Genomic DNA, 11,401 nt, shown 5'->3' on the forward strand with positions numbered 1-11,401 from the left:
AGTTTAATAGAAAGAATTAGTCAAGCTTGAGCTTACTTTCGGGTTTCGGCATGTTTCTCCATTTTTCGTCCTGAGAGGTGAGAGCCCATGACTCCACCTACCAGCCATATTTAACTAAATTTGCAGTTGCCATCTAGTCGTCACATCCGAACTTTTTGTTATCTTTCGATGTAAAAAGAAGAGCAAAGCACATATTTTTTTTGTTTATGTTAACGATAGAAATAACGACGTTTAAAGAATGAATCTGAAAGTCAAGTAGATAATAAAATGTGCCTAAAATGAAAAGAAAGTTAAATAGGCTAACTGAACTAATATATAAACAATGGGAGGTCGGGTATGTGAGTCGGATAAGGCGTGGCTTAGTGATCGCAACTTTGACAGCACCTGAGTTCGACTCTACTGGTGAACATAGCTGTTTCACACCGATCGGTTAATTCTTAATCCATGGTTAACTGAATACAGCGGTTCTTTGAGTCCTAAAAAGCGTAGGCTCAGAACTCTAGATGAAGCTAACATAGATCTGGCGATGCCAGTATTGGTCTAAAGAGTGAAAAACCCCATACATTTTTTTATTTTTTGTTTTTTTAAATTATTGTTTTATTGTTTAAACTTAGATTTCTGATCATTATTCAACCTCCAGGTTTCAAAAATACTCTGCTTTAGACTTTTGCCATCTATGACAATCCATCATATAAACAAAACGCCGATGGGAAGATGGGGTTATTAAGAGAGATGTGACGATCACTACCTTACTTGGGCACAGAAGTATGACGATGACAAAGATAAAGCTGCAGACCTACTAATCGCCATAGAACCTATGTTTGGATGTCATTCGAAAATTCCAGGTGGAGGTATTTATCTGAATTTATTAAACGGCACAACTGAAGCACATGCACATGGGTTGAAGCAATAAATGTCCTTCCCTAATTCTAATTCATTAAAAAAAACAGAAACATGTGAAATGAAGCACAAAAGTAAGTAAAAGAGAAGTAATACATTTAAACAAAAGTTAACCTGTTCCCAAGAAAGACAGCTATTCAATCTGATCTGATCTTTTTTTGTTCTCTTGATAAAAAAATCAGACGAATAAAAATAATGAAAAAATATTGCGATGCCTGTTTGTTATGAGGTTGATCGTTATCGGCCTTTCGTTATCGGTGATGCAATCAGTACTCCAAGTCTATAAGAGGAAGCCCCACGTGACTTGATTTCGGATTTCTGACAAACCGTCCGAGAAAACTTAGCTCACCCAAAATGTCACCAGCCACAATGTTGAGTGTTGACTGTTGTTTTCAATTGGATTACTTCTTGGCTTTTGGGAGAAGATAACCAGAAAGGTAGCGAACCCAATTGGCCCTTGGAACAAATAGGGCAAAGGCCCAAACTCCCTCCTCCCCCAATTCCAGTAACGGCAACAGCTGGACGGTTTACAGGAGATTGTGCAGACCAGTATTATTCCTACCTAAAGCACATCCCAATTCAATGGGCTACCCAACTGGGGCTTACTAACTGGGAGAAAAAAACAAGAAAAAAAAAAGAAAAAAATTTAAATGAATGAATGTTACATTGAATTGGCTAAACCATAATAAAAGACTTACTAAGAAAAAGAAACATTTTAAACATTGTTTTCATCAATCAGAAAGTATTGCTATGTTTTACACAAGGAACAAAGTAATTAAACTCCAAGGTTCTCAACCAAAATAAGTTTACAATTAACTTAATTTAAAAAGAAAAAAAAAGCCAAAGTACTTTACTGAAGAGTCACCTTCTGTCGAAGAGGACTTAGTCAATACATGTTTGAACATATAATTAAGAGATTGTTTCACTCATAACTTTATACAGTTTAAGCTATGCACTGAACAGGCAAGGAAATCATGTTTTAGCATTGTGGATTGAGTAAAAAGAGATATTTTTTTAAGGGCTGTGTACCTGTGTTGCTAATTATAATAAGAATAATAACCCCAGTGAAATTCAGGGGATCCTCTTAACAGAATAACACAATTAAAATTTTCATCTGAATACCATATACAATTGATACAAAGTCCTTCCCATCTGCACTAATAGTTCTTATAGATGTGATTGCTGCATGGTTTGACCACCATTAGGAAAACGTAAGTGGTACTACCAAATATCACGAGCAGTTTTTTTAGGTATTACGATGTAAAAGTTTGTTACACCACCAGGCGTTCTTAGTTTTCACTGACATATTTACCAGTAATTTTTAATGAAGACTTGGAATCTTGGATTTAGATTCTCCTCCTCGGGTGTCCAAACAGGCAAACACCACACTGGCAGTCTGGCACACTCCAAATTGAAAGTTGAAACAGCAGACGACGATTAATTGTTGCACCAATGTTGCCAAAATTGGGTAATGTCCTTGCCCCAGTCCTTACTCAATTTTTTTTTCTTGTAATTTCGTAATTTCTTGAGCTGAAATTGAAAAAGTTAAAACTTGTAAAGTTAAAACTCGAAAGGAGTTCTTATTTAGTTCTTATTAAGAAAGAAAGTGAGAAAAAATGCTAATTAAAAACAGAAATCTAATTACAATTTTTTGGGGATTAAATGCTAAAATGACCATACAAGAGTCGTTGGGAGTTGATAGTCAGATGAACATGCCACATCAAGGTATAAAATAAAGTAGACGTAAAAATACGTCTCTTAATAATGTAAAACAAGAGCGGGTCGGGTAGGTGAGTCGGACAACGCGTCACATAATAAACGAAGCACTTTGAGACCGTGAGTTCGATTCCCCTGGTGAGTATAATCTTTTCCATACCCAAGGGATGTCTGCAGTGGTCGGTCTGGTGAGTAAGGTTATCTGTAGTCACATGCGACAAGATACCTTATCAATGTAGGCGAAGAGACTGGGCATCCGATCTCTTAACAAAGATTGGTGTCTACGGCTAGAACAGTTATCTCTTCCTAGGCCGCTTGTTCAAGCAAGTTACACTAGATAGGTGGAGCTAAAAATAAGCCGAACGATCACAGCTCACATCTCATCCGCTTTTTTTTTTTTTTTTTTTGACTTTCAATGGATGTTTGACGTTCAAACAGTACTCTGCAATTAAAATTTTTTGCACGTTGAACGATTAACGAAAATGTCGGATCATCGGGCATAATTGCGGTATTCATTCTCATTTCGTCATTTGTGACATGATTGCAGCAACACTGGCAACCGCTGGCAACAGACGAAAAATTCCAAAACAACCACACGGAGGCGGACGTGCGGCTTTTATGTAGAGTGTCAACTGTCACACACAACACACTCAAACTGTCAAAGCGAACGGTATTTATTTTCTTCAGATCCGATTCAGGTTTATATATTCGTGAACATGGGGAAATTTACCTTTCAACATATTTATGAATTCCCCTGGGAACTAGTCACACATACACATCTGACAAAATATCCAACAGAAAAAGAAAAAAATATTGTTGGAACCCAAATTACCGATGCAAAAAAAGGTGCTGGTATTTCATTGAATATTATTTTTTATTTTAAGATGACTACAATGTGTTTGTGTTACATCAAAAGGGCCTGGAAATCAAATTTACTTAAAAATTGTAGTAACGTGTTTGAATGTGCTACCAAGTGTTTTTCGAAAGGTATGTAAAAAATTCCCTGTGTTTTAAGGGTGTGTGCAGTTAACTGGATTGGATTTTCTTTACAGCTTAAGGTTCTTGATGTCCCAAATATTCTTTATGAAGAAGAATGCTGGATTGACACTAAGAAAAGATTTGCACAGCTCAAAAGTAGACCAGTAGGCTTCCAGAATTATGCTGTATTGACTGAAAGCTCTACTTTTTCACAAGCTTCTGAGAACCCAAATTGGTATATTAAATAAAACCAATACATTGAGATTACTTGACAAATTAACCTGTTTTTGTTGTTGTGTCTACAGGACTCTGTTCACACAAGAAGGTGTAATAGAAATGATTGGCTTTGGAAGAATGAGCTGGCTCATTGAAGTGTTTGCAACAAAGTTTCTCACAAGAGGTGCAAAGCGCAATGTTTCCATAATGGAAGAACTGATGAAAGAGAGGCTTGCAGCTTTCAAACTCTTAGCACAGTAATATACTCATTGTTTTGTCTCTGTGATATTGAAAAATGTTTCAGTTGTTGGCAATTAGTGAATGAGATCTAGTCCCGTAGAACGTCGGTGAGTGTTTCCTAAATAGATATCGGTAAATTCCGTTTGTTAAGGTTTTGTGGATGCTAAACTGCCATTTATGCGCAACCGAGTTAATGGGTAATGATTCGCAAGTCTAATGTTAGCAATCAACTCTAACCGGAAGGACAATTTTGTACCAATGAGTGGTTCTGTTAAGTGTAGTTCCTTTTTTACCGTTTACGCTACAAGACGTAACTATTCACTGTTAAACCGTTAAGTAGAAAAATGAAATATATGTTATTCCTGCGTGTTCCAAGAAAACTAGCGTACATTGATCTTGAAGAAACAAATATTAATGAAACACCTACAAACCTTTTTAAAAGCAAATCTAACAAGAAAATTCCAGAAGTTATTCCCAGTTTTATTCTTAACAAAAAATCACAGATCTATAGTCGGCCGACTTTTAAATTTCCTTGATGCCCTTTCACTAGGTCTGATGTTCATATGATTACCAAACAATGTAAAAGTCCACCTGCTAATGTTGAACGTGAATACACTGTCTCTCTTGGGAATAACTGTGTTGAAAAAGTACAAAATTAGTTTTTAAAATAAAATAATAAAATAAAGTTTGTGGTTCAGTTAAATTACTTTTGAGTTTATCTTCCTCACAAATGATTTGAAAGGTGTTTTTGGTTTCTTGTACAACAATGCCCTTTGCACCAATATAAGATGGGCACTTGGACCTTGTTACCATGAGCAAACACCCATGATAGTCAGCCTTTGCAATTTTTTGATACAGCCCATCCTTATTGGCTCCAGTAGCACTAAAATTGGAAAATAATTCATGAAAGTATTTTCCTGCTAATTTCAGGGTAGTATTACATACCTTATTTCCAAATTTAGATTATTTTCCATGTACTCTACCCACAATTGGTGCAATGGGGCTAATGATGCATATTTTATGCCTGTTTTTGGCAACTTATGGAGGCCAAGTTTTCTTTTCTCAATTGAAGTGAGAAGCTTCTTTTTTGTTCGTTTACTCTTATTATCCTTCAGAGTCTTGTTATTCTTCAAGGGAAAGTTCTAAATAACAAAAAAAAGTGTTAGAGAGAGAGACAAAAATATTTGTAGCCTATAGCTACCTTTTTAAACTGAGCGGTCAATTCCTCTGTGTCTGCTACAGTTTTAGGCTTCATGTACTCAATCAGAAAATTTTCATCTTTGTTTAAATTTTTAGTAGTTGAGCCCAATATATGTGATTGTTGTTCCAGAGTAATACGAGCATCGACAGGTAAAGGTTCGTAAAATATGGACTCAGCAAGCTCTTTGCGGCTTGCTAGTTAAACAAACAAAAATTAATTCTTATAATGCCTCCAAAACAAAAAACAAATTTACCTTTTTTCGCCATGATTAGATGAACTCATGAAAAGTGTATCTACTTTATTTTGGGATTCGTTTGTTTTACCACGTTTTCTGCTATGGTTTTCTCACTCGTATTTTCATATTTACACCAAAGCAATGTTGTCATTGTTGTCACTACAGTAAATAATGAAATAATAATATAGTGAAAATGTGTATGCAAATTCAGAAATTAATGTTCATATTTTAATAGCTTAAAAATCGTCATTAACCTATTAGTTATTATCGAATAAAATTTCAGAATTTTTTTCTTTTTCCTCTTTAAATAAATATGGCATCCTGCAAGTATTCTTTTTCACTCTGACACTCTCAGCTGGAAAATTTCATCACAAACCTTGAGTCACAACATTTCCGTGTCATAATTGACTGCCTGATCTGATAATCCTCAATCCTGGTGAAGTGCTTAATTGTATTGTATCGTGTCAGTGTATTCGAATACCTCAGAAGTTTCACTGTGCGTCATTTCGTATTGTCGAAATGGAGAGTATCCTTTTCAAAATAGTATAATGATTTTTGCGGGATAGTATTTACGTATGATTATATCGTTTATTATCTTCTATCGTGTTTTATTCATTTTAAAAACACAAATTCATCTTTTCAATAGTTGATGCTTTGTTAACTTAACACTAGCATTTATTAATATTTAAAAAGACATATTTTCTGTCCATGGTACTATTGTATCTCTTACTTTTATAAAACCAAATATTTAATGCCAGTTACGGCTGTGCATTTTCTGTTCAGTGATTTCATTAACGATAGCTTCAAATTGTTCAAATTTTCCTTAACCCAAGTTTTATTTAGATCACCTTTTTAGCTTGAAATTTACGGTCAAAGAATTTGAGAGGAATTCAAAGAAATGTGACAAAGAAGAGAAACTGGAGAGGACCAAATTGAAGAAAGCCATTCAAAAAGGGAACATGGAGGTGGCACGCATTCACGGCGAAAATGCTATTCGCCAAAAAAATCAGTCTCTCAATTTTCTTCGAATGGCGGCACGAATTGATGCAGTAGCCAGCCGAGTGCAAACAGCCGTGACCACTAAGAAGGTACACTTTGGATCTACATATCCTTTATGGCGGCGATTCCCTGTAATCTTTATTTCCCAAAGGTCACCCAATCGATGGCTGGTGTTGTCAAAGCAATGGACAGTGCCATGCGATCCATGAACTTGGAGAAGATTTCAGCTCTAATGGACAAATTTGAAAAGCAGTTTGAAGATCTGGACGTTCAGAGCTCGTGCATGGATACGGCCATGTCTCAAACGACAACCACCAGCGTTCCCCAAAACGACGTCGACTTCCTTATGCAACAAGTTGCAGATGAAGCGGGGTAATAATTTATTTGAATGTTTGAAATATTCAATAGATAACAAAACTTTGTTACGTCACACAGTATTGAGCTTAACATGGAACTCCCGCAAGGCAATACGAGCACTTTGAACCCGAGCGTCGCCGTTGGATCTTCCACACAAGCCTCTACCGAACAGGATGAATTGACGCAACGCTTAGCCCGCCTACGTCAAATGTAAAAGTTTTTCTTTTAATGATTCAATCCATCTCTAAATGTGGAGTTCCTTTAAATTCACTCAACGCGCTCTACGACGAAAAAAACAAAAAGACTTTCGAGAAATTTAAAATAAAAGTGAGTTTACCGCCCACCATTCGCCTGTTTGAACTAATTCATAACTCGTGGGTGTTGTACAATTCTTTCGGCGCTATGAGGTTTTCTTGTCGTTGATAGCGCTTCATTACCATGTATAAGAATCCGAATAAATTTTGTTTCCCGATGATAGCATTATCGTTTTGTAAAAAAGAATAAGAGAATGATTTTAAAATATTGCAACTTTTTTCACCCAACGCCAATTGAAATGTTGACTTTAATTAATTATTCTCGTCCAATTTTATATTTGTCCACCGTTGCCTTGGTAGCTCCTTCACGTTGACTCTCGTTGTCAGGAGCGTCTGGAGCATCCTTTATACGAATATAACCCTTGCCAACATTCTAGTCTCTCCGCTAAGCAACATGTCAAAGAGCTAGAAATTGGATTCTGCCATAACGAAGACCGCCAACACGTGATGAGAAAAAAATAAGTACTCTCTGGCTTTTCTTTATTGCACTTTCCGACGTGAACACACAAGAACCGTTCCACCATCGCATAGTGACCGTTTTCTTAAAAAAAAAATGATTATCTTTTGTGACGTTCGTATAATAGTGATTAATAACGCAGAAAGTAATTAGTTCAAAAAATCCATTTTCTTTCTCTCGTTTACTTATTACTAGTGTCTCAGTCAACGGAGGAAATGAGAGCTAAAGTATACAAAGTACAATTTTCGGGAAATGTTTTCCAGTTTTGTTGTTAAATCTGTTCGAATCTCCTGTGCATAGTCGCCGAATCAAAGAAGGATCAATAGGGTTATACCGTGTTCTCAATTTGACAAAAAAAAGAAAAGAAAAAAGAAAATGGTGGAAAAAAGCCAGTGGACAATGCTCTTGTTGGTTGAGAAATAAATCGAATGGGCAAGTGTACATTTCTCACCCGAATTCGATTTCAGGCTCTCCTGAATAAATCGCTTTTCCCCTTTTTATAAATACATGGGACGACGTCTATGACGGGCGTCTCACGCAGAGTGCCAGCAAAGCTCCGGTTGCTCCTGGTTGTGACAGCTCGACCATTTCGTCTTCTATACACAGTCAATATTAGAAATTGGATCGTTCGGATGCGATCGACCTGCAAGGGCGTTCCAAGAAACCTTTCGATAATCCAAACTATTACGCGAATAATTCCAATAACGCGTGATAATTCTTCGCGTGATTTTTCCAATGGCGAATAAACATCAAATGTGCGTCCCAGGATCATTTTTCAACGTGCAGTTTTAGCTTAGAAATTTTTTGGGGGGGCGATTACATGTGTGTGGTCGTCCTTGGGTGAAAATGAAAGTGGCGGTGGGAACCAGCAACGCTGTGGTCGCATAAAGAAGCTCAAATAAGAATAGCGATCTCCCCCAGCAGCGAAAATATAAAGCCCACTGCTATATATATACATGTTAGAATGGTCTTGATAAGAGAGAGAGAGAGAATCTGCAGCTGGCGACTTTCGATCAGAGAACAAAGTAATAAGCCATTATATGTAGACATATAGAGATCTATATATCCGCGTGGCGGTTCTCCGCTTATAGACACATAGACAACAGGCAACTTCTTTCTTTCTTGGCAACGCCCACTGATTTTTGGCTTAGTTTCATCCAGCTCACAATCATGACTCTTGGTTATAAAAGGGATAAAAGCCAGCGTCGTTCTACGCGTCTGTATATGTACTACGTGTGTATAGGAGAGGGTATTGATTAGCCGGAGCTAAAACACCGACGCTGATGCCGCGAAAAACAAACGTCCTATATACCCACACAAATGTTGGAATACATAGAAAAGGATTCCTATTGTTTTCAATCACTTAACATAAAAGAATATAGCGCTGGACTCGAGATAAAAATATCTAGGGCACACACACGACACACACACACACATATTTAGACTCCTTGGCTCCTAGCGGCCGTGTGCCATTTGCAAAAAGGAGCCATCCCGCAGTGATAAATGGCAAACATTTGTCCCCCTTTTTCCTCTCTCTCTAGCTTCTCCACCAAGTCATGTCCAATATTTATGGTGAATTAAATGTGCATAGACATGTCACGTACATATAACACACCGTGAGAAAAACGGACGGACGGACGGGTAGAGAGTATCCGTTGAACTTGGGCGACGTGCGTCAGAATTAATAAAGATCTTTTAAAAGAAAAGAAAATAAGGGAGTTGGGAGCTTCAATTCCCAGATTCCATTTTCCGTTCTTTTTATTCGCCATTAATGAACGCCCATGCAATCTAGGCGCTATTCATCGATCGTGATAGGCCGGTGAAACTTGTTGCTTTCGTCAAATCCCCAGATTACTTACAATATTCGACTTGCAAAGAAATTAAATCATTTGAATGGGGTCTGTTGGGGATTTGAATAGGTAAACTGCCCTCGTTCATGTTTCGACCCATAACCGCACTGCTATATATATTTAGCAACTGGTGATTGATGTGGCAGAACCGTTTTTTATTCGCCGGGATTTTGGCAAAGTGAATTCTCCATAATCTGCTGCTGGATGACAGCTGTCGCCATCCTTCACCGCGCCCAGCCTGACATTCACTCCAATAACACCTCGACGAGGAATGTTAGACAATCAGTCACTAGTACGCGCTGTCTCATTACCGTATATACATCACCCACCCCCCCAAAAAATAATAGCATCACACTCGGCGGAGATATGATAATAAATCCAAAAATCAGTTGATTTTAATTTTGTTTCTTTGTTTCAAACTTGGAAGTGTGATTTTCTAATTTCAGCTAGTATACAGTACGGTTCCGACTAACTTGGAATAGTTCACCTATAGAGTATATAGTTGCCTGTATACTATGCCGAGTGAGTTAAATTTTAGATAGTGACTCGATAAGACACTCAAGCCGCTCCGAGGGAATTTCCCATATCGATTGGTCTGTGTATGAGAAACTTTGACACGGTTAAACGAATCATAAGGTCATATGGCACACAAGCGTGCCGTACGCACACTCAGCACCCGACGGCATCACTTAAGATCTTCAACTTTCTAGTGCTCCGATCATAGTAGATTAGACAATATCACAAACTCAAGAATATAATGACTTATTGTTAACAGGTTGGTATTATTCACTATAGCTCCGAATGACGCACTTGTCTATATACGTAGTACACATCGGTCATTTCTCATTGCTTTTCCTTCACATGAATCCAACGATAAGTTCAATATAAGGCGCCACGCAATAATACCCCCCGATAGACTTGGGTTTTCATTTGATTAGCTTGATGACATGTTACATGTTCTCTGTTGTTATATACTATCATTACAAGAGTCGTGCTGCAGCAGTTTGGCCGATTTGCCGATCGGAAAGGTTATCGATTTACTTGTTCAAGTTAGATACCGTATCTCTCTTATTCTCGGTCGATCGTCAACCACTTACGATAATTGGTCAAGTGCTCTTCCTTGCAGCACAAATAATGGACAAACTTGGTGAACACAGCAAGTATATAACAGCTCGGTAATTATAATGGGAATTATCTTTTTTTCTATTTTTTCCTTCATTTTTAAGGGTTTGGTGAATATATCGATTGGGCGGGCTGCTTCGGGGAATGGCATTTTAAAAATATAATCAACTGTAATTCGATTTTTTTTTTGGTAGGGGCTGCCTGCATGCAGCTGGGCGAGACACCTAGCGATAAAGAACCGTAAAGACCATGTTTTCGTCGTCGTCTCTCTAAAGAAGAAAAGATAAAAGATATTTCGCATCTGAATTTTTGTCCGCCATAATATCTTTGGCCCAATAATAGCCTTCGCCGATAATGGGATTTTCCGCATCGCCAGATTGATTCGACGGGACATTTGATTTCTTTTTAAAAGAATGCAAAACGTGTGCTGGAACAGACGGGATTGTAAATTTTAGTCGTCATCATTTGCAAGTTAATTTTGTTTCACGATTATCATTTTCTCCGAAACAAAATCTTCTTCGTCTAAAATTCGAAACATTTTGACTCTGCGAATTCAAATTTCCCCGCCATTTCATGTCCTTTGTATTATGGCGAATCAACTATACGAATTGATTACACACGACGTATAGTACCGAATGACGCTATACTGATGTTGGCACGCGTCTTGTGGCGATGCACGCAATGATGGAGGGCGGTGATATAATCTACACAGGTTTTGATTTACAGTAAGACGGTCGTATTATATTTTATAAATCAGCCGCCGTGTTGTGCTGCGCATGTTGGATCTTTTGTCAAAGGGTGTCGAGGTGTGCGGAA

General features: G+C 37.6%; 3 protein-coding genes across 3 annotated transcripts; 2 read left to right on the forward strand and 1 right to left on the reverse strand.

Annotated features, from left to right (window-relative positions):
- The first annotated feature begins 3,055 nt into the window (after positions 1 to 3,055).
- LOC124206980 (PRELI domain-containing protein 2-like) lies at positions 3,056 to 4,681 on the forward strand. The gene is made up of 4 exons (XM_046604207.1): positions 3,056 to 3,462; positions 3,533 to 3,603; positions 3,669 to 3,829; positions 3,900 to 4,681. Exons 1-4 carry the CDS (start codon positions 3,333 to 3,335, stop codon positions 4,069 to 4,071), a joined length of 534 nt encoding a protein of 177 aa, XP_046460163.1. The 5' UTR covers positions 3,056 to 3,332; the 3' UTR covers positions 4,072 to 4,681.
- On the reverse strand, positions 4,510 to 5,651 carry LOC124206977 (ribonuclease P protein subunit p29-like). Its single transcript, XM_046604205.1, has 5 exons — positions 5,505 to 5,651; positions 5,252 to 5,445; positions 4,996 to 5,192; positions 4,758 to 4,933; positions 4,510 to 4,684 (listed from the first exon to the last, which is right to left on the reverse strand). Exons 1-5 carry the CDS (start codon positions 5,515 to 5,517, stop codon positions 4,548 to 4,550), a joined length of 717 nt encoding a protein of 238 aa, XP_046460161.1. The 5' UTR covers positions 5,518 to 5,651; the 3' UTR covers positions 4,510 to 4,547.
- A 173-nt stretch (positions 5,652 to 5,824) lies between these two features.
- LOC124206978 (charged multivesicular body protein 1b-2-like) lies at positions 5,825 to 7,318 on the forward strand. Its single transcript, XM_046604206.1, has 4 exons — positions 5,825 to 6,012; positions 6,330 to 6,574; positions 6,637 to 6,857; positions 6,921 to 7,318. Exons 1-4 carry the CDS (start codon positions 6,006 to 6,008, stop codon positions 7,054 to 7,056), a joined length of 609 nt encoding a protein of 202 aa, XP_046460162.1. The 5' UTR covers positions 5,825 to 6,005; the 3' UTR covers positions 7,057 to 7,318.
- Positions 7,319 to 11,401: the final 4,083 nt, after the last annotated feature.

Source organism: Daphnia pulex, chromosome 11, assembly GCF_021134715.1.
Source record: "Daphnia pulex isolate KAP4 chromosome 11, ASM2113471v1".
In the NCBI taxonomy this organism is placed as follows: Eukaryota; Metazoa; Arthropoda; class Branchiopoda; order Diplostraca; family Daphniidae; genus Daphnia; species Daphnia pulex.